The sequence below is a fragment of the Loa loa genome (genome assembly GCF_000183805.2).
Source record: "Loa loa unplaced genomic scaffold supercont3.38, whole genome shotgun sequence".
NCBI classification, from domain to species: Eukaryota; Metazoa; Nematoda; class Chromadorea; order Rhabditida; family Onchocercidae; genus Loa; species Loa loa.
The window spans coordinates 321,539-347,087 of record NW_018108218.1 but is presented as its reverse complement, the minus strand read 5'-3'; the positions used below and the strand labels follow the sequence as shown (position 1 = coordinate 347,087).

General features: G+C 34.5%; 5 protein-coding genes across 5 annotated transcripts in view; 2 read left to right on the top strand and 3 right to left on the bottom strand.

Moving 5' to 3' along the window:
* Window positions 1–402: 402 nt before the first annotated feature.
* Window positions 403–2,212, bottom strand: LOAG_02300 (protein-tyrosine phosphatase; the record flags this gene model as incomplete). The annotated part of the gene is made up of 5 exons (XM_003137838.2): window positions 403–776; window positions 1,019–1,194; window positions 1,387–1,678; window positions 1,879–2,103; window positions 2,172–2,212. The coding sequence occupies 5 exons, from the start codon at window positions 2,210–2,212 to the stop codon at window positions 488–490; spliced, it is 1,023 nt and encodes a 340-aa protein (XP_003137886.1). The 3' UTR covers window positions 403–487.
* A 1,569-nt stretch (window positions 2,213–3,781) lies between these two features.
* Window positions 3,782–8,631, top strand: LOAG_02299 (hypothetical protein). The gene is made up of 12 exons (XM_003137837.2): window positions 3,782–3,942; window positions 4,160–4,276; window positions 4,652–4,747; window positions 5,129–5,244; window positions 5,541–5,730; window positions 6,105–6,177; window positions 6,321–6,399; window positions 6,623–6,746; window positions 7,221–7,364; window positions 7,470–7,539; window positions 7,754–7,918; window positions 8,185–8,631. The coding sequence occupies exons 1-12, from the start codon at window positions 3,795–3,797 to the stop codon at window positions 8,420–8,422; spliced, it is 1,560 nt and encodes a 519-aa protein (XP_003137885.1). The 5' UTR covers window positions 3,782–3,794; the 3' UTR covers window positions 8,423–8,631.
* Window positions 8,632–8,730: 99 nt separating this feature from the next.
* LOAG_02298 (hypothetical protein) lies at window positions 8,731–12,206 on the bottom strand. The gene is made up of 8 exons (XM_003137836.2): window positions 11,791–12,206; window positions 11,211–11,352; window positions 10,919–11,139; window positions 10,333–10,527; window positions 9,994–10,179; window positions 9,726–9,835; window positions 9,468–9,595; window positions 8,731–9,181 (listed from the first exon to the last, which is right to left on the bottom strand). Exons 1-8 carry the CDS (start codon window positions 11,955–11,957, stop codon window positions 8,828–8,830), a joined length of 1,503 nt encoding a protein of 500 aa, XP_003137884.1. The 5' UTR covers window positions 11,958–12,206; the 3' UTR covers window positions 8,731–8,827.
* A 3,042-nt stretch (window positions 12,207–15,248) lies between these two features.
* Window positions 15,249–19,006, bottom strand: LOAG_02297 (hypothetical protein). The gene is made up of 9 exons (XM_003137835.2): window positions 18,906–19,006; window positions 18,558–18,612; window positions 17,887–18,148; window positions 17,467–17,637; window positions 16,707–16,817; window positions 16,373–16,544; window positions 15,800–15,941; window positions 15,619–15,696; window positions 15,249–15,369 (listed from the first exon to the last, which is right to left on the bottom strand). The coding sequence occupies exons 1-9, from the start codon at window positions 18,995–18,997 to the stop codon at window positions 15,259–15,261; spliced, it is 1,194 nt and encodes a 397-aa protein (XP_003137883.1). The 5' UTR covers window positions 18,998–19,006; the 3' UTR covers window positions 15,249–15,258.
* Window positions 19,007–20,298: 1,292 nt separating this feature from the next.
* The window catches only part of LOAG_17082 (pumilio domain-containing protein 12), a 5,803-nt gene continuing 552 nt past the window's right edge, over window positions 20,299–25,549 (top strand). Inside the window, exons 1-13 of the mRNA XM_020449742.1 lie at window positions 20,299–20,442; window positions 20,649–20,795; window positions 21,010–21,336; window positions 21,588–21,727; window positions 21,864–22,100; window positions 22,583–22,757; window positions 22,891–23,000; window positions 23,133–23,244; window positions 23,440–23,511; window positions 23,642–23,767; window positions 23,973–24,095; window positions 24,278–24,440; window positions 24,682–24,917. Coding sequence (XP_020306705.1) covers window positions 20,317–20,442; window positions 20,649–20,795; window positions 21,010–21,336; window positions 21,588–21,727; window positions 21,864–22,100; window positions 22,583–22,757; window positions 22,891–23,000; window positions 23,133–23,244; window positions 23,440–23,511; window positions 23,642–23,767; window positions 23,973–24,095; window positions 24,278–24,440; window positions 24,682–24,917 — 2,094 coding nt within the window. The 5' untranslated portion in view covers window positions 20,299–20,316. The remainder of the gene's footprint in view (window positions 20,443–20,648; window positions 20,796–21,009; window positions 21,337–21,587; window positions 21,728–21,863; window positions 22,101–22,582; window positions 22,758–22,890; window positions 23,001–23,132; window positions 23,245–23,439; window positions 23,512–23,641; window positions 23,768–23,972; window positions 24,096–24,277; window positions 24,441–24,681; window positions 24,918–25,549) is intronic.

Below are 25,549 nucleotides of genomic sequence, written 5' to 3'. Positions count from 1 at the left end.
TCCAAACATAATTTCCAAACAATGATCTACAGCAAATTTCGAGATCATATTTTATTTGGTATCTTCAGCGCATTCATTATTTTGTAGCAGTAATAATTTTTATCTGTGATAAAACTAATTGTACTTGGATATCCCAACACTACTTGCTCTCTTGTATGTCTCGAATACATCATACATATAATAGACAAAGAGAACCTTCCTGACGATCATGATATTCGTCCAAGAACAAACCTTCAAGCTTCTCGATTCAAAAAGAGTTGAAGAATCATAAAGGTATTTTCTGCCCTCATCCTTTGATTTCCCATCTTTCGTGGAAATCGTGCATTCTGGCTGTCTCCCTTTTTGCTTTGGAATCAATGCGTTTCATTTGTGATATGGAATCAACGATCATCTGCTCTGACAGCACAATAGATAATTTATTACATTATTTTCACGTTGCATTGCCAGAGTTTCACAGTAATGCAAAACTGCAACAGATCGGCAATCTTCATGTAGCACTGGTATAGTTTGACAAGTCAATGAAATCAACATCATCGTAGTATTTCTGGCGTAACGCATATTCAATCACGAGTAAATGTAACAATAAATACTGCTCGGGCTTCATAACGGCTTTGTCACGTTGTGTTCTGACACGAAGTACCGTATCCCGAACGTCTACTAATACATTACCATGAGGTAGTTTCTCGGTATAATCCATTTTACGGCAACAAATATCCAGAACAGCCAGTGTTCCGCTTCTACTTGCACCCGTCGAACAATGTACAACGATTGGTGAACTAGAAATAAAGCATATCGTCTGTTCTCGAAAGAGGTTATATCTCTCTCTAATTCGGAAAAGTTGATCTATAGAGGGACCGCAAATATTGAAATGAGACTTTTAAATCTATCCCATAGTTTTATAAAAGGTATCAGATAATAAAAATCATCTGGGCATAGTGAACAAGTAAGGATAATGAAACGTAGTCCAGTTTTTAAGATATGTCTTAAAACTAAGAGATGATATACATCGGAAACATACCGTCCACCTTTAAACCAGCCGCTTTTTTCCGCTTCCTCAGTGAACAACTTTCGATTATAATTTATATCGGACACCAAATAAAGCATTTCAGTTGGTCTTTCTGGAGTCCCTTTATCATGCCATGTATAAAAGCATATATGAAGAATTTTCCTTTCCTGACCATCTCCCTTTTTCAACTGAAATTCGATGTGAAGCACATTACACCACCAAAAACCACTTAAAAGGGATTGTTAGGCGTGTAGATGCATCTCCCACTCGATTCAAAGCCATTCCCAGTACATTAAGTACTGTTGCCATCGATATCATCATCCCATAGACGTTATCACAAAATCGAACTGCTAACAATGAAGCATTAATAAGTAGGCAACCTTTAATACAGACGCTTCATAGGCATCCCGAATTAATTGTGATCCACAAAATTTGATGGAATAGGGTCCGAATATTGCGGTAGCTGCTCGTTTAATTGGAACATACAGAAATGTGGCTGCTGAATACAAGCTGGTCATTGCAACAATTTCAACCACATTCTCCTGATAAATCATCGCCCAAAATGACTCCACAGTACTTTCCATTGGCGATTGCGTCAAAATAAATTTCTTCTCCTCCCGAAATCCATCCACATAATTAGCATTGATATAATTATGTGTGCCTGATGCATGCCTGAAAATTTTGAATAAAAACACAGTCGAAAAGTTTGCCAAAAGAGGACCCAGAAAGTATAAGTTTTTCATTCTTTCCAATATCCACAAATTGTGAAAATCAAAATTTGAATATTGTATTTGCAGAGCAGAGAAAACGAAAAGAGCTTAAGCAAAAATGGACACTGAGAAAAAAATTGACTAAAGTAGAAAGGTACTAACGGAACTATCACTCTAGTTTGATCAAGACATCGAATATCCTTGTATCGATTTAACGTTCCGTGCTGTTCACAAACAATTGATGGATCTTTGATATCCTTGGAAATAACAGTGGCGTAATCAAAGAATAAACCATAAACAGTCATGGAACACACACGGCGTGTGAAACTACCAAGTGTTTCTGATTCTTCAATATCATGTAAATATTCACCTGGCTTCAACACATATCTGAAAGTGATTTCACTTTACCTGGACAGGACGCGTATTGGAAGTATTCTGGCAGCGATGCCAAAAACAGGAAATTTCGATCCAGCCGGATGTGTTCGTTATCTTCCATTTCAGCTAGTATTTCTCTCCCAGGGGAGGGATTTCATTATTAAATTAACGACAAATACACTAGGCTATCAGATTAATTGACTATTAGATTAATAGTTGACTATCAGATTAATAATTAATTGATCCTCCTGATCATTTATTCGGTATTATGTTGAATATCGCCAGCTGCTGTGAGTTTCATAAATAGTGCTTACAATCGCTATCAGGTCATTTCTGGACGATCTAATGGATTATCTCTGGTTTTGACTTACCAAAATGTGACACTACCTTCTACTTTGTTCAGATTCAACTTTCTCAGTTGGTTTTCATGAGCAGTCCAATCAAAGATTTCCACCTCCAAGCACATTTCATTTTTCTTAAATTTGAATTCCGCTTTTCCATGTTTAAAAACTAATTCCACAATCTAAATCTATTAGTTTTATTTAAACGAGCCTTGAAGGAATAGCAGGCATAGGTGAAGAGAAGGAGGTTGTTGTTCGGGAAGTGCTTGTGAATTCCGAGCTCTCCGACTGCAACCCTTTGGAAGTGCCCATTCACGATCTGATGAAGGAAACGAAACAATTCCTATCACCCACTTCAACTCCTTACACCAACGCCTTTACACCAAATGCAGTGAACTAAATGAATGATACCACAGCTGTTCTGCATCCTTATATTTCTCAGTCTTAATTTGAATATGGTCCAGTCTTCACTACTACTCCCGGTATTATCCAACTTATTGCGCCTCTCAAAGATCGCAATAAATCTTTGAGAGGCGCACAGTAAGTTCATTCATGCAACCCGATAGCCTAAATGAATGTTTTATTTTAACAAGGTACTCTCCTAACGCTCTCGAAATCCATGCTTATGCGAGAAATGAGACGTTTGATGTGGTTAGATGGAGTGGTCATTTCTTCTAGATTCTTCTTTGAATCTCAAAAAAAAGGAAGAGCCAGCATAGAAATATTATCCTGCATATCCAAATTTTGCGGTTACCATTTGAACTCCTTGATCACTTCACGATCTAAGCTTTAATGGCTACATTACATCGAAGAAAAGCCGTAGAATTCCAATAAGGTAGCATATGAACACAACTGGATAACGAACGGATGAGAAATTGTGGAAAAAGTACTGCAGACTTTTTTCCTGACGATTGAGAGCTGTGAGAGAGATGTAATTGCTGAAGAGAAGTACAGATCATAAGATATAAGAGAACGATACGCTTCAATAACGCGAATGGATAGGGCGAGTTGACGTGTCAAATTGATAAAGGTCGTTTCGAGTGACAGTATTATGTGTGAACTGTGAAAATGAGTTGGCTGTCGTTGTGTATGGTTTGTTATAGCAATCTGTATTATATGGTGCTTTCAGGACTCCCCCCGTTCTCCGCTTTTCGCTTACATCCTGTCTGTTTCCGTTAAATGGAAGGGACAATGTGTTAGAACGTATATCAATTATCGTTCATTGGTTAAGGTACTGTTAGCTAATATCACTTCAAGTTCGACGTGTAATAAAAGAGTTGGAGTCAGCCAATTAACATCATTATCCCTCAAACCTCTCTTCCTGGTATACCTATGTTAACATTTTCTTTTTATAGCTCAACAATGATGCTTACTTTGGCCAATTTATGTATTATGAACTTTTTCATTGCCATCGTTGAATCGAATATAAGTATTAGGCTGTTGAGGAAGACTGGACGGAAACCGAAACCTAGTGGATATGGCAGTCGACCTCGTGGAGTTCCATTCGCACGTTGGTGTTTTTACTACGCATAGTCAGCTAGTAATGATGAATTTTAAATAAACGTACTGAACTAAAATGAAAGCAATCAGGTATGAGTCCGGAGATGAGAAATGTGACATTCCATCGCCAGAATGTTACATTTCCGATATCTTGAAAAAGTTAAGGAAAATAGAACTGACAAATTCATAAGAAATGATGAATGAATAATCGTGAAGGATCTATTAAGGTGGGCCGTTCTATGCAACCGGTGAAACATTTGCATGTGTAGACAACTCCAAGTCAATTCCATTTTCGCAAGTTAATGATGATTATTGCGATTGTCCTGATGGAAGCGATGAGCCAGGTCTGTATACTGATGCTTTTTTCCTTCTCATTTTCTTTAACCACCGGCTTACTGAGAATTCACTATCCAGAACTGAAATCCAGTTAACACTGTTCCATGCTTTCGAATTTGCAGTACTTCATTACTTTCAGAAAGGTCGTAATATCGCAACCTTGCTTTGAGTTTAATATTCATCTCCTTTTTTTATGGCATGATAAAATCACCGACAAATTGACAAAATTTATTCCAAATAATATATGCAAAAATGCAAAGTTCTTGTTATGGTAGCTGAAGGTGTCAAGTTTTTTGTTTGTTCTTTTTTTTATTACAAATAGCGGCAGTTAGTTAACCGATGTTTTGGAATCTGAAAAATGGCATCGTGATATTTTAATTCAGGAACGTCTGCATGTCCCAATGCCAAATTTCATTGTTTGAATCGCGGTTTTAAGCCTGACGATTTACCATCAAATCGAGTGAATGATCAAATATGCGGTTAGTTAATCTTTACTGAATTTATAAAAAAAAGTTATAGAAAAAAATTATCACTAAGATAGTATAAGCATATTGACGGTAGCAGTCACCTGGGAATTTGTAACAGCTGTGCAGCTGTACTCAACTTCCTCACTTCCAAAGTCTTGCTTTTCATTTCTTTCTTATTAGTTTTATTGCAGCAAGAATTTCCTCTCACATTTCTGTAAAGCATGATTTATTCCGGAATTAAATCAATGATTTCAAATGTATATAATTTGGAAATTTCTCGAACTCTGTTGAAATTTTCGAATATTTGATGACTGAGGTCAGTTTTGTCAACTGCAAAAAGAACTGCTTTATTTCTGGATGGCAAAACATTTTTCTTTCAGCAACTTTATTTAGATTGCTGTGATGGGAGTGATGAGTGGGATAGTGGAGTTGATTGTGCTGATATCTGCAATGAATTGGGGGCGAAGTATCGAGAAGAAATACGTCAAAAAACTGAATTAGTTAAGCAGGTAATTCAGCAACAATAATTTTGTTGAATATCAGGTTTACCATCTTTCGCCCTTTATTCATTTGATCTCACGAATGACTGCTAATATCTTCAGGTGACTTGTTTCATGTGGTGCCAATCTTGATAGATTGTAGTATGGTATTATCCTCTATCGAAATTTCAACTTTCTTATTTAGAAATCACTGGCTAACCGTTAAACCTGATTTTCCTTTGATTTTTCTATAAGACACGACATTGTTACTGTAGTGGTTCTCCTCAGCAATTATCAGTAATGAGTATAAATCAGGAAATTTTCAGGGTTTTGTGAAGCGGGTAGAATTGGTTGCAGCAGGTCAGCAGCTGAAAAATGAAAAATTAGAAAAGTTAAAGTCTTTGAAAAAGGAGTTGGATGAAATAATAAAGCTGAGGGCCGATGCCCGAACAAAAATGGATGAGAAAGCCAGTCTGGCTGAAGAAGCGAAGAAAAAGCATGAAGAGACTTGGGAGGGTAATTCAGTTCTGATTAAAGTTAATTAATCTGAGATAATGTTTTGTTGTTCTTTTAAATGGATAGAAAGAGGGAATGACCTTTTTTCTGGGAACAATTTTTATGAATTTAGTTATACAGAGTCGTAACACAGCAAATTCTGTAAATTTCTGAACGTGGATTTCATTTTAAACATAAGAGTAAATCCTTGCTATCGTCACTCAGTTCCTTGAGAAATAGAAGATAGTGAATTATAAATGGTAAGGAATAGATCTAGTCTGCAAGAATAGATAGTGGTACTTTGACACCTCGTAAATCACTGTACCTAAAATTTCGTGTGGCAAGAGTTGTTATAACGCAGTACAGTTTTGTTTCCAAATTAATTTGCATTGCAGAAGAAAAGCAAAGACTTAAGCAAGAGTACGTGCAAATACTATTCACTGCATTCGACTCAAATAAAGATGGGAAGTAAGGATTTTATTTTCATTATATGAATGGAAATTCATACAGTAGTTTACAAAAGCTTTTGCAAGGTATAAATGGTTTTTTTTGGATACCAACTTTTATTGTTAGAAATTTGGAGTAAGAGCATCAATTCAATAACATTTCAGGATTACTTTGGAAGAACTGAAATTGGCGAAGGAGTTTGATATAAATGGGGATGGGGCTGTTTCTGATGACGAGATCAAGGTTCATTTTTGTTAATACTAATTTTTCGCAGTTTTTTTTCATTGTTTTTGAGGAAATATGGGATATTGATCTCTCTAATTTGTTTTTTTCATCACTGAAATTTGATAGCATAAGCATAGGATGCAAAGAATTGACTGAAAGGAGGAAATCTTAGGTTCATAAAACATGAAAAGTTCTCTTTCACTCTTTTCATTGGGTTTTTAAGTAAATCAATCGATTTTAGCATATCTTACCTGATGGAGTAGAAGAGTGTAGCTTCGAACTTTTTTCGGAAAATGTTTACGAAAATATACGCAGTCTTTTTGAAAAACCAAGCGAAATCGCGACAGAAATAGACGAAAACGAACGTCAGTCTACTTTGCTTATACCAATAGAATTTAACTCCACTTCTTCATTATTGAGAACAAATTGTCGTTTGAAGCCGAAAAACAGTTAAAACAAAGGTGGAGAACATTTCGAAAATAGGCTAATTGGTAGAGTGAGTTGCTGGAAAGAGGTATTAAACAATTCAAATAATATTCAGAAGGTTCGCTATGCTTTACCAGTAATCCAGAATGAGGCAGAATATGATAATTGTTAGAGATGTTCACGTGATCCAATTTGTTTAGAAAATACTAGTATCCTTCAAAAGTTTCTATGATATTGAGATTTGGATTTACTGGAGATGCATATACCTCCAAAACAAAACCGGACAGATCAGGGATTTGTTGTTTAGGAATCATAATCTTTTAAGAAATTAAAAAGTCTATGCAGAACTGTACTAATGCATTTATCCTTTCCACCGTATCAATGAAAGTGCTTCGATATATAAGAAATTCCAGAGCTACCAGATAGTAATGGAATCGATACACTACGGGAAATCAAATCGAATGAAAGTGAAAGTATTGACGTGAAAATCCCTCGAATTCCAAATATCGATTTAAATCGGCCAGCGTTCGATAAAGAAACGCAAGCAATAGTAAAAGGTTTTGTATTTTGTCAATTTTTACTTAGTAGCTATCAAAGGCGACCTTACATGTAAAAATTAGGTTTGAAAATTTGGATTTTGCTTCATCACATTGCTCTTTCAGAGGCAGAGAATGCAAAGAAGGAATATGATGATGTTGATAAACTCTGTACAGATCTCGAATTGTCAATCAAGTAATAATTTACTCTTGGAAACATATAATAACATAATAGATAAAACTAGAGGAAAAAACAAAAAAGTGAATGACGAGGGTAAAAAAAAGCAATAGGGAACAAGTGGCGATAAGTTAGGTAGAATATTTGAACAAGTATGTGTGGTAAACTAGTAGACTTTTGTGGTGGCAGAACATTTTGTTCCAGAAGTAAATTTGATATGAAATCTTTTCAGAGATTCTGAACAGTATGATGGTGATGATTTTGGAACCGATATGGCTTGGGCCTCGCTGAAAGGGAAATGTTTTGAAATGGATGAAAATGAATATACTTATAAATTGTGTTTATTTGACAAAGCTGTGCAGAAGGGTAAAAATAGCGCTATCGATACTGATTTAGGGTATGTTGAAAATACTGCGTAATCGGTAGTTGGTTATTAATTTTTTAAACAATAATCAGTCGCCTTGTAATTTGCAATTATAGTGTCGACTGTAATCAATTTCCAAATTTTGATACTGTTACCCGATTTTAGACTTCCGAACTATATACGACTATCCAGCTTTAGACTTTTCGAATGTATATATATGGCGATTTGAAACACTTTTCGTGAAATGACATCAAAAATTGGGATTTTTGCAGAATTTCCGGTTAAACTTCTTATTGCAGCAAATGGAGTGGTTGGATTGGAACTGAACCAAACAAATATACATTGCAAAGCTACGAGAAAGGCACACCGTGCTGGAATGGACCGGACCGATCCACAAAAGTAGTCACTGAATGTGGAGAGGAGACGCAGTTAGTAGGAGCATCAGAACCAAGCAAATGTGAATATCTTTTCACTTTGCGTTCCCCTGCTGCATGCCCAGATCCTACCACTCTTATTGATCAACATGAAGAACTTTAACTGTTTGATACACATGTTAAAATATGATGCTAAATTACGAAAAGCTGTTCAGAATTCATATTGTTTTGCTGGACAAAGGTATGAATTTAAAAGTTGAAATGCTCAAGGTAATAGAGAGAAATGATTTTCATTGTTAAAAATAATTTTGAAGAACAAACCTTCAAAGTTCTTCCACAATTTCGTAAGCGTTTAGATAGTGTCATATCTCAGTGCAAAAATTTTCGGTTATTTAAAACCCATTGAGTTATGGATTCAAATCATATCAGTTCAGATCTTCATTCGCGCTATTATCCTGTTTACATATATAATGGTATTTAAACATTTATTTTAAGAAGTTCAGAGCATGAAAACGAAATGAAAAGAGATTTTATGATACACAACCAAAGTTTGTAGATATATTCGCAATCACATTTTCTTCAGTGGCTCCATACCCAATAGACGCATCCCACTATTCAGAATTTTTCGCGCAGTTGATAACAATAAAAGGCGTGGTATTGCAACCTCTATTGGTTCACTTGATATCCGAAGAATACAGGAAGCGAAGCCCACAATGTTTGCCAACTGCAGTAAGTACACGGTTAACCGACAGGGTTCCATTTCTTGGTAGCTAGCGTACAGAACATCAGGAAATGCTTTGAACTGTTTCAAAAGACGCCAACTCGCTTCATTCGTTTCGAAATCCCCCTCAAATCTCTCCATCAGGTCCTGCTTTAAGGTGTGATTCCGTTCCTCGATTGACATTAGTCGGCTGTGTTTCGTCTGGAATCAACAATGTGCAAGTTAAAGCTGTAAAAAAGATAAGCGTTCATCATTTGGCCACCAAATCTTAGCATTCTTGATGAAGTACATTTGGCCACCAAAACTTAGGTATCATCGATAAAAGGCATATTTTTAAACATTGCTAATATCAACAGAAGCATTATGCATTACGGGAAGAGTACTTAATCAAAGGATCTGCTGCGGTACATATCGTAAAAGTAAAAAATGAAAGCACAGTGAGGTAGAGCTAGTTCAATCTTCGAAGGATTTATAAATGGAACTGTACCTGTAGAAGAAGCGCATTATTTTGATTCATTTGAAATGCCTTGTCGAATGAGAATGAGTAATCGGTGGATCGTGCTCTCTTGAGATCATCGATTATCATTGTTCCAAGTGATAAATTAGCTGCGACTTCTTAAAAATACATTATATCGGAGCTATTTCCTTAATATTTATTACATTTCAACAGCCTGTCAAATGCTAAGCTATCAACTGCTGTATAATTACATCATCAAGGAATAAATGTAGCTAAAAATGAACTTACGAGAAATTTCATCCTGGCCAATTTTCATTGTTTTAGATTTGGTAATAAAAGATTTTGCAAGCTCCAAACCATGATCCAATATTTTACTTACCAATTCAACTTCTCCTAGTCTGTAAAAATCTGTGCAAACAGGAAAGCCAAGTCTTCTAGAATAATTTACAGACTGGAGCAACGAATTATTCTCAAGCAATAACAAACTAAAATTAACAAGAAACACTCTGCTTATAAGGTTTAGCAAAGTAAGAATAAAAGTTTTAAATAGCACCACCTGGTAGAAAGGCCCTTTACGCGTCCAAATGAGACATGTTGTATTTTATCACCAATGTCGTTCCGTCCCATGGCATTCAAAAGGTACTTCAAGTTGTTAAAATGTTGTCGCTGTGCATGATCAACCACATACAAATACTCATCCGCTGCGTATAGCTGCTCCCGTAACAAAGCCGAAGCTAAATCCCTAAACTTTAGAAATTGGAAGTCAGAAAGTTACTCTACCACAGTTTGCATCCACAATAAAATAAATTCCACCAATTTACAAAAATTGGGTGATTATCAATTTCAACACATTACTAATGGGATTTTACAGTCAGAAGAAAAAATTAGTAGTTACCTGGACAAATAAAGAGTAGTGTTATTGGGCCTTCTGATAATGATAGGCTTATCCAATTCCTTGCATCTGACCGAAATAGCACCATTACCACCGTTTTCGGCTTGTCCTTCTCGTAACATACGATCAATTAATTGATGAGCAGAAACAACAAAATCGGACTCAAAATATTCCACATCCATTGATAAGTTGATACGTCTGGAACTTTTTCATTCGTAATGATATTTGAATCAGAAATTATCGGTTATCAATAAGACTTATAACTCTAAATATAACAAATAACCAGAAATCCGCAAACTATATTCCAGTTTCAGTATAGGGTGTCACTCATTTAAATCTCTTATTAATGTAGCAATACTTTGGTCTCCGATATCTTATAGCCTTTTTTAACTACTAATAGTGTTATTTTATGACAAATGGTGTATAAAGTCTGAGAATAGTAAGATTCTATGATATATAGTCTCCACAATGACAATTGGAAGATATTAAGATAATTATTGGGAAGAGTAGAACAAGTGAAAGCCAGTCGGATTACGTCACATTTCTCTTAAAGTACCCTAGATACAGCCATAGTATAATATTGCTATACCTATAAAAACGATGCAACTGTTCATGCGATAACTGCCTTGCACTTTGCCAGAATGATAAATGCTCACTGGTGCCAGCAGTTAACAGCGAGTTTTCCATGCTGGCGAGAATATCGTGAGCTCTTTGTAGAAAACTGTTAGAACGCTCAGCTGATTTGTTCGCTTCAACATAGCATTTAGCTAATAGAGTGAGCCTTTGCATGGTGTTCCACGCAGACCATTCCTGAAAAAAGACCCTTCTGGTCATTCTTGTACAACGAATAATAAAAAATAGGTAAAGTGAAATAAGTATACCTCTTGAGAGGGTTTCATCATGGGCCAATAAGCAGCAATCAGTGCAAACTGCAATCCCCAGTCACCGATGTAGTTGATAGACATAACTTTATTGCCAGCAGCTCTATTTATTGTATCGATATAGCGCCCAATAACTGTGGATCTGTAAATAAAAACAACAAAAATATTTGGAAAAAAAGTGCTCAAAAAATATTTTCAATAGTATTGAAAGGCAAACGAACAATCTACAGCCATTACTAAAATTAATGAACCATAATGAAATCAGCAACTTTGGATTACTGTTCGCTCCCAACTGAAGCCAGCTTATAGCAATAATTCGCAGATTAATCTTTGTTCTTTACATTACCTAAGAAAGTGTAGAAATTCAACATTTATAATATCATACTGTGTTCACTACATTAACAAAAAGTAGCTAAAATTTTCTAATTTCTAACTAAAATTTCTCCTAGATAACAAAATAATGATGGAATTTCCTGCTATATAGTTCGCACATGAGTTGTCATAAACTGCTAAGTGTAGATAAAGACCAAGTGGAAATATCCAAAAATGCTTCCTTATTAAAAGAAATTCCAGAAATGACCTGAAATTGCCAACATGAAATTGTTTGGCAATATTTGGGGAAGAATAATCAATGACAATAGATTTCTTGTTCTTGACAAGTTTCTGGAGTAGCATTGCTGCCGGATTCTCGTCACGCCATATCTCATACACAAATCTTTTCATCGATGAGTCAGTTACATGTAACATGGAGCCTTTTCACGACTGAAACAAGATGATTTCAAACAGGAACATAGAAACGAAACTTACAAATACTAAAAACTAGACATTTTGACCATGGAGAATTCTGGGAACGAAATGTTTAAAGAATCAACAATCCACAATTCTTAACGTTCCCATCACAGATACTGGACAGGGAAGTAAGAGACTATTGAATTGTATTAAGCTCCTTAATTTGTCAAAAATGAGCGGGATTCTGTTTCCCAAGTACTAAAAAATCAGTCCTATCCACTTAAAATACCTTTGATATCCTTCGATATACAAACCATGTTTCAGTCAAATGAACTGAAACATAAAGTACACTGTTTTGCTTGCACAATACATTGAATATCGTATGTTTCATTTTTGTAGCTTATAAATGTAAAAAAAACGAATAAGCAGAGTGAACCACTAACGATTACTTCTTCGTGTCGACATATTATTAAATCGCATGCAATAAGTTTTTCCTAATGAGCTGTCATTCATTAGCAATATTTGAGAAAAAATTTCCTATTTACGTTATACAATGCGATATCAAGCAGATGTTATGAAACAGCAAATTCGAATTATTCTAAACTTCCAGAACATCCTTTCAAAAATACTTCTGCAAATGTAAGCAGGAATTCTGAATAGTAACACAGATAGCCATTAATTACAGTTAAAAAATTAGAACTGCAGCATTTGCCATATATACCGTAGTAAATGAAGTTAGTGTTATTTTCCTTCATGTGTTACATTATTTACGAATAAATCACAGCTCCATAACTCTGAAGTAACATATGAAAGGGTACACTAGTGTAAATCCTAAAATGAATTTCATCTTTTTATAGTAAAAACTAATCTTATGTACCGGATCGTAGCAAATAGCGTTCACTCTCATATTAAGGCACTGGATAATTTTATGAAAATCCCTTTGGAGGAAGTTTTATGGAAAATTTTACGGAAAATTATGAAAAAAAATAAAAACGATAATTTTATGGAAAAAATTTCTTTGGAAGAGGACAGCAAATTTTACTTTTACTTTTCCTTATTAGGAAGCTATACATTAGTCCTTCATTTTATCACGCTATTAAATGGTCTATCCGTAGTACGTGATCCCTAAACAAACTTAACTTTCTATCGATACTTCTATTAAAATTTTAACATGACCCAAGGATAGAAATTGATAAGATCTAACCCGTATTTAGATGAAACTACTATGAGATAGCGGTACTGACACAACCCATATCTATTATGATCCGCACACTATTTATATTGTCATTTGAATCGTTGCATTCATGTATTACATAATGCACTTGAAAAATTAAGAATGCAGTGTTAAAAGAGTTAACAACAATATAAGAAATGCAGTGAAGAATGGACTACGAAATACTTAGAATATATAATATATAAAAACGTTACAAAAATATTTTAAGCAATGTATGACGTTAATGCAGCAGTGAGGGATGATTCCTGAATCCTATGCAAATCTGGAAGTCACACGACAATGTCACTTGATGAACCAACGCTGGACTAAAGTTGAGTAAACAGTCGCTTTCTATAAAATACTACATACAAGCACATAAAACATCCACATATGCTTCCACAAAATGCTTGTTCGCCGTCAGACCATTCTGAATAACACAGTTGTTTCGTATGGCTTCAAGTAGTTTTTAGGCTTTATTGAGGCATGGTGTTCCACAAATTTTCGAGGTGTTTCACAAACCCTTATTTCGAGGTGTTCCACAAACCCACTGAGTCGCTGTCACAAGCATACAAATATTGAGTGGTTTGATTTTCGATATTAGTAAACAAGATAATCAATAGGAGGATTATTTCCCAGAAAGATTATTTCACAGCAGACATCAAGTCTCTTGATCATAACCTCCACACCAAGTTTTTCAAATATAATTTACATTTAGTGATAGATAATTTTGGCAAACTGCTGGTTCATACAGCTAACAAGTCTTATATCTTTAAATACATCGTCTATTGGAAAGGACAAATTCCCCAGTAATGTTACTCGAGCAATAATGTGAGAAAATCGGAAAAATTGGTACACTTCTCTCGATAAAATACATTTGGACAGAAATAAGACTTAGGGGGATTATGAAACGTGTTCATCAAACTTCTAACTTCACAAAATATCTTGAATTAAAAAAATGAACAAATGAACCATCAAAACTCACTAAATATTCTACATTTCTGCTATGCTGGATACGAAATCAAAACTCATATTCAGGAAGGCAAAGGGGACAAAATCGTCACCCTGAGTAACACTTCGATTAACAACTACGAAGAAATAATAAGCAAAGAGTCACGAAAAAGCAACAAAACTACTGTCACCAAGTACATAGTTGTAGGATCAACCTCTCATTTATTGCATGGATTTTCAATCATCAAAGATGGCTCCTCAGCTCAGCAGTAGTTTAATAAATTGACGTATAGCTAGTAACAACTAATTTGTCATGCTACGAGATACTAAAATCCTCAACTCATTAGAATGATAATCAGAAAAAGTTCGGAAAATTGATGGAGAAAACACTGGTAAAGAACCATACTAATATCGGAAATCAAACATTAAGTTTGATAGCTTTTTCTCCGAGTGATAACATACATGTCAAACTTCTTGTGAGACGTAACAATGTACAATGTACTTTAAAGTGCACAATTTCATTTTCAGAAAGAAAAAAGAAAATAATTTCCAGAAATAATTTGACGGTGTCCCACCCAAAGATATAGCAATTAGCTTCATGAAAACTGACGTATAAAAATAGAATCACAGTGCATAATATTATGCCACAACTAAAAAATTATGAGTGTTGCTGGTTGAAGTGCAACTATTTATACAATGTCATTACTATAAGATGTGCAGAATTCACCTACAAAAATTGTTAACTTAATTTAAAAACGAATTCTAATTTACAGTAAATTTGAACGTTGTCAAAGCAAGGACTATATAACGAACTGGAGAGGACAAGAAATGAATGACTTCGGAATATTTCTTCGAGCAAACAAATAACAAGAATTGTTACAGGCATTTGGGATGACTGACAAATCAGTAAATAATATGGAAAATGATATAATGCAAGCAAAAAACAAATTTAGTATACGGTAAAAAATGTAATTTTTCAAGAAATATAAAAAATTATTTCCTTTGCGAAATTTGGAGAAAAGGACATCTGGAAAAAATCAATGTGCCGTATGGAAAAATTTACGGAAAAAAAATTTCAAAAACTAGAAGTTTCAAATCGCAAATACTTCGAATATTTCATAAATTATCTAACAATAAACTAAAGGAAAGGCCGCTTCATTATTCGTTACTATCTTCAACTAGTGGACTACAACCAGCAGTAACCAAGTCGACTTCCCAAAATGACATACAGCAACCGGCCAAATGATTATTCCTGACAAGAGGCAATATCTAAAAACAGAAAATATTTCGAAATAAAATTATCTTGCACTTCCTCTTAAATCGAGAATCTATGAAGAAATTAGCAAATATGTTAATAATTCCCTATAATAAAGCAATGCAAATTAAAGACTTGTGACGGCAAAAATTCGACAGGTCAAACTGCTAAACAAAAATTTTGAAAGATCAAGCTCTAATCGAATATGTTTTTCAATTTTCGTAAAATTGATAGTTCTTTTTAAACAAAAAACAAAAACTTACTTTTTGGCGTAAGTAAGGTCCAAAAAAAATGTCATTATAAACAAGCATTCCAAGAATGAGCAGTGCAAACCCGAGTAGCTGCAAAAACGCAATGAATAAAGATAATACATGAACGCTTCTGTTCCTATTCATCTCTCAATGAAATTAATATTAACGGAAAAGCATTGTATAATCCATGTACCTGCAGAGGAATGAAATGTTCACCAAAAAGTGGAATTGATACCAGCCAAATTAACAGAATTCGAACGCTGTCAAGCACCATCCTTGTCGTTGCTGACAATTGCTTAGTGACAGAAATACCAGTAAAATTGAAAAATGCAATGCTAGAAAAAACTGTCAACAGATAAGGGAGATTGTAGGAAACAAACGACCAAAATGATAAATCAGTGACATATGTATTCTGGTATTGCTGGAGTAAAGGCTACAAATCGAAGAGTGGAAGCGAAAAAAATCATATGAATTTGCGTAGAAATCCCGAAAAGGTATTTTTTTTTTTTTTGTAACGATCACTGGCTTGCGGTTTCTATTTAGTCAGAAATATTACTAAATGAAATTAAAATTTTGATGCTAAATAGCGCATAGGATATGCAGACCATTATATTCCAGTGAAGCAGCATATCAGCAGATTTATTAAAACAATAATGAAAATAACCTTGTCTACTGCACAAAAATATGCTTCCTGCTATCGACTAATTTAATAATTCCTTGATTAATTTATCTTCAGAAACTAAACTGAATAATTACTGCAACTGACCTAATCATAGTAAGCAGCAACGCACATCCAATCCACGGATTACTTTTCATTTCTCGAAATGCATCGAATATATCCTCCAGTCGATGATAAGGATTTGTGGAAAAAATGAATGGAACTTTTATGTAATACATTGGGAACAGTAAAAATGTCAAAATCGCTAAGCCGAAGAGACCTACAACAACTGGTTTAGCAACTGGTTTACCTTCAGGCAAGAGAAAAAACTATGCATTTGCTTATTTACACATGCATAATTAAGATCCAATCAACACAATCCAAAATCAGAAATCATATGGCATAAAAATTTCAAGCAAAAATCAGCATCCAAATAACAAACCTTCCAAACCAACAACAAGTAAAGGTGGTGCATCAAATTCAGTAACGATTTTTTGTTCAACGATCATCTGAATCGCTACTATAATCTGAGCAATAATGATTAGCAAATCGCCTAAAAAAATGTATAGTCAGAAAGATTGCAAGTCAAATCATGCATCAGTCGTGATTTCTTAAAAACAGGATGTAGCTTGGTATATACAGACTCAGATATTTCCAAAATTTTGATGCAGGGAAACAGTAGCAGGAAAATATTTTTAAATATTACATTACATCAGCATTTAATCGTCTCAATGTATGTATTTGATTAATAGAATCACATATCAAAACTACTCAGTATTTTCTAGTTGATTAAATATATTATACAAAATGTTCCAAACTTGGTACACGCAAATGAAAATGACAGATTTATTCATCTCAAACTCCACTATTCGAGCTTACTTCAGCACACACTCTTTACAATTATTTTTAAAATTCGCAAGCCAGTTACAGTGTTGACATGATTGTGTAGACAGTAATGACATAACGATAATTTATACCAAATACCAAAAAACATCCCAGGAAAATGCAAGTTCGTTAAAGTCACATATATAGAACAAGCAAAAATGAGAAATTATCAACACTGTATTTTGATCTTGATACTAGTTTTTTTTTTATAATATGATTTGTAAATAAACTTGGGCTTACAGCGAAAAAAAAGGTCAATAAATCCATTTATTTCTCAAAATTTGTTAATCTTTCCTTCTCTAAATAATGAACCAAACCTGTAATAATTCCATTGACATCACGTTTAGAGTTTTCATCGAAGATAATATCACTCACTCCGACGATAATGAGACCAAGAGTAATAAAGCCCATACCTAACCAACGAAAACCTTGTAGATATGATCCTAAGAAAGCAACCGAAAACAGACCAGTGAATATTATGACAGCGCCTGAAATAAAACAGATTTGACATAGAGAAATAATTTCTTTGCAATTTCATTAAAGTAACAAAAGCGAGGAAGAATAACACTTTAATATGAGGCACTTTAACAATAATACAAGAAACAATAACACAAGGATCACAAAACACACGTTTTAAAGTCCTTAGAACTGAAGTAAGTAATAAATTACAAACGGTAAACATAATGGAAGGAGAAACCTAAGCGAAGGATTAGACAAAACAACATTGAGGAACCAACCTCTTAACATTTGGAATGATGAAGCTTGCGTAAGGTTTAAACCAATATACATTATCGAAGTTGCAAGAACATCACAAAATGCTGGTACAGCAAACACCCAAGGATTAAACTTCAGAAAACTTTGTTCTGAAATATGAGACGGTATGCCGTTTCCACTTCCTTCATCACTATATGGCGACGTCTGAACACGGTGATTTTGAATGTAACGTGCAATGATGTAGACAAATAAACATGACAATTCACCGATAAACATGCAGATTCCCTGAAAATAAATATCCATTAAACTTCTATGCATGGTAACAAAATATGCATGATGCTATTTCAACAAATAAGAAAAACTCTAAACGAAACAAATTATGCAAGCCCATCCAACCAATTCTATGAGGCAAATTAAAATTTGAAAACTTTTTCCAAAAAGAATTTTTAAAATTTAAGATGTAACACATAAGCGATGGATAGTATACTACAATTTAATTCTGGCAAATTCCATAAAATTCTTTTAAAAATAATAATTTGGAATAGTGTTGAATCGCCATTTATAACTAACAATAGTAAATTCGTTCATTTAATCAATTCGGTTCTTTTGATCAGTTCGGCTAGCAAAGTGGAAAATATCGTTCACCAAATTAAATAATTTTATAAGACCCAAACTTTAAATTTTAAACATGTACCTGAACGAACGGATGATTGAAATGTTTGGTGTCTACTTTCATGCTATCAGCCCACCTGCAATGTGTGAGAAGCTATCAAAAACATAAGCGGAAATTGTCCTACTTACCACTACTGCTATTTTATGCTATCTTACTAATTAATTGTATAGCAACAACACTCCAGTCAAGCATTTATATATACAGTTAAGTAAAGCAAAAAAGAAAAGAAATTTTAACAGCTCTGGAATATATTACAGCACGCCGAAACGATACATAAGACAGCTGATATTAAAATGAATGGAATTCTGGACAGCAACGGGAACATTTGAAATTAAATTTTAAAGTTATGAATCTTTCAACGACATTTACTTTGCAGCGATAGTATTAACCGATCCAGTAACTATCATCGTCAGGCCAAGCAATAGGGGTTTCAATACTTGACTCTTATCAGTATTCGCCATACTGAAATTCAGAAAACTTGTCACATAGAACTGAAAACAAATTCAAGAAAGGAAGTAGACTTCGACCACTAGTTCGATCACGGATAATCATAAAAGGTGAGAAACGATCTCATTTCCCAGTCATAATTTTCTTTTACTTCTTCGTTCCTCCAATTAAATATCTTTCGCATCAAAGGATACCAAAAATTATGACTTAAAAAATCAAAGTAAAGCATCAGGTGTTTTTAAAATTACCGGACTGTTTCCGTACTAATGCATATCTGCGAATGTGAGAGATTCGAACCGCTTCAGATTCGATAAAATCGTCTTCAATTTTAATCATGCTAAATCTGACTTAAACCAAATTAGGTTGGAGAAGGTCAAATAAAATCAAAGCTAAACTGATTTCTCCAAAGACAATTTTTTAAACTTACACCAAGTCTACTGTTTCAAACTGGTCTGTTAAGTCATTGAAGTAAGGATAATATGTGGAATTACTCCGACTTCCATCTTCAAGTGTTATATTCAATTTGATGGCTGGCAAAAGTTTCACCGGGCTCTCGAAGCGCCCTAAAGCCCCCTTGACCGCTTTACATGAATACACTGTTAGGTCCACCGAAAATTAGTAGTATTGAAAACAAAATTATTGTAAAATTAGCATATACAATATAGTTCGGGAATTGATTAGAAAGTCGTAAATACTTAAAAATGAATAGATTCACACATATGTTGAACTAATGAAACACTTAAAGTCATCGGAGCGTGAAATTAAAATTTCACGAATTATAACCTCGAATCATTAGCGCATGTCTGAACCAAATTTTAAATGAAAATAATTATAATGAACTACTGTTATTTCCAAAAACGAATGATTTGACAATAACTCCAATCAACTTTAATGCTATATCGCAGTGAGAGGTGGATGAAATGTGAGAATGATCTGGGCATACAAGCATAAGCACAATGGATCAGAGATGAGAATAGTAACATCACAAGCACTGCCACATCCTCAACGATGGTAAAATTGAGGGTCGTAAAAGGCCCTCCACATAACTTGGCGTCCAGTGCGACATTCCGATTCGTCAGCGTTTTGAAGTCATACTTATCACGTCATAGACCTCACTCTTATTGCCCATAAGCTCTCCCATTGCATATATCAACCGACGACGGGATAAGTATTTTCATCACCAGCTAATTTTAGTGATGTAAGGTGGTCTTACTTGAAGCAAACCATGTTCGCCTGTAGAGTCGATGTTGGGTAGGTGGGTTGGTAAGGCTGGAGTGATAAGTAAGCGAGATGGGAGTATGTATAGTTGATTACTTTTCAGGGAAACGGATAAATGAAGATAAAGAAAGAGAAAGAGAAGAGAAGTGCTTCGAGAAAAGGGGTTAAATACAAGGAGGAATCGATGTTGAATGGTATCAAGCATCCCACAGAAAAACTTTGGATGAAAGCTAATGGGCAGGTAGCTCTTCTGCCTTTTCCCTTTCTCTTTCATATAGTAAAATAAACGTATGAAATATATCATATGAAACTTGATTTGCTGCTCTGTAAATTTTGATTGATTTTGTATTTTTCTGGATACGTGCAGTTTTTTAGGCAAAGAAGGAACTGGTGCATGCTTTTGAAGCATAGGATGGGAAAGTGCATTTCATAAGTAGTGTGTTGCAGGTGGAAAGTAAACAGCAGGACAAAAAGTTCACTCGTAAAAGACGTGAGAAGGGTAATACAGACCTTCCAGAAGCGAAAAAGAAGCGAGTATCATTTGCTGCCGATTTGGAAAGGATGAAAGTATTTGACAAAAAGAAGAGGCTAACAGTAAGTAGAAGAAGCTAACTACTGAAAAGTTTGTTGTATAAGCTTTATAAAGACAACCGCAGCTACATTATACAGTTCATTATACGAATTCTCTGTATAATAATCGGCAAAGATTCCTGAAGGGTTTGTGGCCGTACTCCGATGACTAAGTACCACAAAAGTTTCTATGGTTCAGGTAGTTGATGGATATGCATGATATTTGGACGCATTTCAGATCTCACCGTCAACAGCTAGTCCTGGTAGAAGTATCATTATGAAGAAAGAAGATGGGTCGGAAAATTCACCAAGTTTGTTTGTAACTCCAAACTCTAGAGGCAAAGTCTTAGGACGAGAGAATATGCTTACGCGTTTGACAATGAGAGAAGCTCACAATGAGGCCACAAAAACAGAAAAACCAAAGCAGGAGGCCTCCATGGATTCAACAGTAAAACTTGCTATACCAATCTCGAAAAGAAAGGAGACAAAAAAATCAAGAAAAAGACAAGTGCAGAAAATTAGTGGTGGAAAAATTCGGCCAGTGAGTGGAAGGAGAAAATTAGAAGTTTGTAAATGTGTATTCAGTTTGTATCGGACATGAGTGTATCCATGCTGAACCAGCTTAATCATTCTTGTTGTTTTGGGTTATAGCATTGTTTGTGCCTTGTGAATATTGTGTAGGAAAGCTTCAGTTCCCATTTTCTTGAGCGAAGTAGGCCTTTTTCTTTCCTCAGAAGAATTATATCTTGTCATTGTTTTCACCGTGATCATGATTTATATAGAAAGTGCTTGGAATTATGCCTTACTACATTTTAGGTAACGCGGAAAGTGAAACAAAAGTTGTTGAGTATGCCGAAAAAAGAACGCAAAATGTATATTCGAGAGTTACGGAAGAAACACAAGCCACATTTTGACCTTGTACTTCAATGCAAACATCTGTGGGAGAAATTACGCTGGTAGTCTTTTTTTGGTTTACTTCTATATGATTTTATTTCTGATCTGTTGTCTGGGAATCTGTTGTCTCAGTTTATTTTGGATAATGTATTTAAAAAATTGTAAGCATTTGGTGCTGCAGTCAAGCCAATATTATAGTGGAAAAACGAATGAGACTGAGCGAAAGAAAGTGGCCACCGAAATTTTTGGAATAGTGGAGGGGAAAGTGAAGGAATTAATATTTGCGCATGACGCGTGCCGAGTTGTGGAATGCATGGTAACAAATGGAGGGAGCGATGTACGAAATGCACTTTTTGAAGAGCTTGTATCAGAGATCATCAGTATGGCAAAGTCAAAATATGCTCGTTTTTTCGTTATAAAAATGCTTAAACATGGGTATGCTTCTAGTAAATTCTTATGTTTGATAAATTTATTACATTAACGACGAGACATCTCATTAGAATGAAGAATATGAAGAGTTTCTTAGTCATTTAAGATAATTCACTTATAACTTATGCTTATTTAAAGCGAAAGCATAAATTGAGCCTTTGTGAAAGTTTGAAAATGTACACATTTCAGGAATTTGGATTTCAATTAACTAAAGTCTTTTTTCCTTGCAAACACCCAACTTTTTCAAACTCATATTCAAGTAGTCCCACAATAGCTTCGAGATGAATCAGTAATCTCTTCTGAAAATAGTTTTGTGGAAGCGCAAACATACCTGACCTTTTTTACTTGTATTTTTTTACTTTTGATATTATTGACGATACTGGAAACCTGAGCCTATTAATTTCCTTTCTAATATTTTAATGTACATTAAAGGAGCTAATCTTCATATGAAATCATTTCATTTTCAGTACTGAAATGTTTTGATTTAGATCTGTGACACAACGTCAAGCAATATTTGATGCGTTTCGAGGTCACTGTGTGTCGTTGTTACGCGTGTCATCAGCAGCACAAGTTTTAGAGTCAGCCTACAATGATTATGCAAATGCACAACAGCGATATAACATTATTATTGAATTTTTCGGAGTAGATTTTGCCTCTTTCAAGGTCACTAGTTCGCAACTTTTCTCGTTTTTGTAGATAAATGATTCAAATAATTAGAAGTCATTTTTCAATGGAAATTTGATTTAATCTTTGAAATTAATGTGCTCTGAAATGCGAATTCCCAGTGTGTTTTTAGGCTGTTGATAATAGAGTACGCACACTGAAAGAAATAATAGACGACTGTCCGAACAGAAAATCATCAGTTGTCAAATATCTTCAAAGCATCCTCATTGATATTGTGGACAAGTAATTATTAATTTGGCAGTTTAAGCTAAGACATCAAATTTACTTCATTTGAATTTTGCTCTTTCTGATTTAATTTTTTTGCTGAACAGTTCGGAAGTTCATCGGTTATAAATCATGTTTGTTCATTTTTAGGCCTCAAATAAAGTTAAGTTTGACGCATCGTTTGTTGAGTGATTTTTTCGAATTTGCCGACAGCAAACAGTTAGAAGAGATGATTGATTCACTAAAACTATGCATACCTCAGGTGACTTCAGTTTATAAGCATTTGTCACTTCAGTTTATAGGCATATGTAAATATATTATTTTGAATAAGGGAAAAACGAGGGGTAATAAAGTGAGGATGAGAAAGAGGAAAAAAGATTACGCAATATTCGAAAAATTCTAAAGAAATTATAGAAAATTATGATACAGGTTTTTGAAGAAAATCTTCATGTTTTAGATCGTCCACACAAGTGATGGCGTGCGCGTCGCAATGAAATGTTTGTGGAATAGCTCTGCGAAGACGAGAAAGGTTGCTTGTCTTTTTTTCTTTTTTTAAAGAAGAGGTTTAGGGCATGTAACCATGGAAACTTTTTCTATTTTTCAGTTTAAATGAGACAGTTTTTTCTATTTCCAGTCAAGGAATCAAGCGCTCATTATAGATAATGTTGAAAAACTTCAAAGGGTTGATAACGAAAACTTGCATGGAGGAGTTTGCGCATCGTTTTTTGATTGCTGTTTTCGATACTGTGGATGATACGGTACTAATTGATAGATGTCTTATAAAGGTTGACTTTTTTTTCTAAGCTTTCATAATTTAATCCTCTTATAAAAATCTGGAACAATGGAGAGAAAAAGTCGGTGTGTAATTAATTTGAATCAATGCTTGATCATAAGTAGGAGAAAGGATAAGAGCAAGAAGTTAATTGTTTGCTTTTTTATAATCAGTTTAACTGCTCTAAAAAAAATGGTTTAATGATACTAGCTTTCCAGGAGCTGTTGAATAACATTGGCGAGATTGTTAAAAGTAATTATGGTGTAAAAGTTATGCATCATTTAATTCATCCAAGAGATCCTCGCTTTTGTTCAGCATCACAAGTTGCAATTTATAAAGCGGTTAGTTCATAATTAATTGATGCCGTCATCATTCCGAACTTACCTCAATAACTTAACAGCATAGTGAATTGTTAGGAATTTATAACTGAAAGATTTTTCCGTTTATTTCTTAAGTTTCGCAGCTGTTTTTTTCTGTGAAATATTTACTTTTAATTATGGTCCTTAGAATTTGAATGTTTCAGGGAGACGGGAATCCATACAGCAAAAAGGATTCCAAGATACGTTACGGAGAGTTATTTTCATATATTCAGAAGCCATTTTGCAACTATTTCGCAGCAAACATGGATGCTTTACTTTTTGAAAGCCACGCATCATTACTTATTTTGGATATGCTGGAGGCTCCAAGTACGTTTAATGTGTAGTAATTTTGCTAATCGTTTGAACTGCTTTTCAAAATCGAAATATTTACTGACAGCTAAGCATCTCAAAGAAAGCAGAAGAGAGAAAGAGGGAAGTTGCAATGGAACCAACTCGCTCCATGTGCCTTCTTACAAATGCACAACGATGAAAATTTCTTTTTACTGTACAAAGGTTTCCAGAACGACTTCAAATGTGTTTTCTTGCCTCGAAAATTCAACTGTTTCAGCTGATTTGGATTTTTTCGATCGGAAAGTGAGCATGGAAGATCGTGCAGCCTGTTATGATGCAATTGCATCACTATGCAGCCGAGAATTTATACCATGTGACGAAGGACAACTTCATCCAGTTGAACATCCCCAAGCACATTTTGTAATTTCTAAATTGCTAAAAAGTGATTGTAAATTTGATATCAAGCTCGGTGATTTTATTGTGAAACGGTCTAGAAATCAATTATCATCTTGGGTAATTTTTATTCTCAAATTCCTTCAGCTATTATCCAGTTCATAAGTTAGCAGTAGGAATATATGTTTCAATTTTAAGAAATTTTTATCGCATTAGTAATAAAAATTGAAGCGTACATTCTTGAAAAATTTCCTCAAAAAGTTAGCGCTTTTAGGCGTAGGCATTTTCATGTTTCCTAGTTCCAGATTAACTACATCTGTAGCAAAGATTTGTTGCTTTTCCTTTCGTTATTTATGCGAATTTTTTCCTTTCGTTATTCATGCGAATATTAATTTCAGCTCGCATGTAATAAGGGATGTTTCATACTTCTGCATCTCCTTGAAAATGCATCTCCGCAAACTCAAGAATTGGTGAGAAATACACTGTCCTTAGCAACAGTAGAAAGGTATCACACAAAAGGAGCTGTTGTATTAAAGCAGAAATTGAAGTAATGTTATTAGTGTATGTAATTTTCTCGCAATGTCATGCTTAAATAAATTGTTGCTCTGTTTTCTGTTCGGCTAATGTTCATTCAGTGGTTTCCAACTTGTGGTGCGCGAGAACTGAAGTATGGTCCGTGAGAGCGCCGGCGAGTGAGTAGAAAGNGATGGANCGTNTATCAATGTTTAGTGAATTAATACGTCAAATCAATG

What these genes read in the sequence shown, in the direction of transcription:
- LOAG_02299 (XM_003137837.2), top strand. Translation starts at nt 3,795, where the DNA reads ATGATGCTTACTTTGGCCAATTTATGTATTATGAACTTTTTCATTGCC. An exon ending in AGTGAATGATCAAATATGCG is followed by an intron (nt 4,748 to 5,128) that starts GTTAGTTAATCT and finishes AACTTTATTTAG; the next exon opens with ATTGCTGTGATGGGAGTGAT. An exon ending in AGAAATAGACGAAAACGAAC is followed by an intron (nt 6,747 to 7,220) that starts GTCAGTCTACTT and finishes AAGAAATTCCAG; the next exon opens with AGCTACCAGATAGTAATGGA.
- LOAG_02298 (XM_003137836.2), bottom strand. Translation starts at nt 11,957, where the DNA reads ATGTTACATGTAACTGACTCATCGATGAAAAGATTTGTGTATGAGATA. An exon ending in TTTCATGTTGGCAATTTCAG is followed by an intron (nt 11,353 to 11,790) that starts GTCATTTCTGGA and finishes TTTTATTTACAG; the next exon opens with ATCCACAGTTATTGGGCGCT. An exon ending in ATAATGCGCTTCTTCTACAG is followed by an intron (nt 9,182 to 9,467) that starts GTACAGTTCCAT and finishes TGTTGATTCCAG; the next exon opens with ACGAAACACAGCCGACTAAT.
- LOAG_02297 (XM_003137835.2), bottom strand. Translation starts at nt 18,997, where the DNA reads ATGGCGAATACTGATAAGAGTCAAGTATTGAAACCCCTATTGCTTGGC. An exon ending in TGTCAATGGAATTATTACAG is followed by an intron (nt 16,818 to 17,466) that starts GTTTGGTTCATT and finishes ACATTTTTTTAG; the next exon opens with GCGATTTGCTAATCATTATT. An exon ending in ACTTGTTGTTGGTTTGGAAG is followed by an intron (nt 16,545 to 16,706) that starts GTTTGTTATTTG and finishes CAGTTGTTGTAG; the next exon opens with GTCTCTTCGGCTTAGCGATT.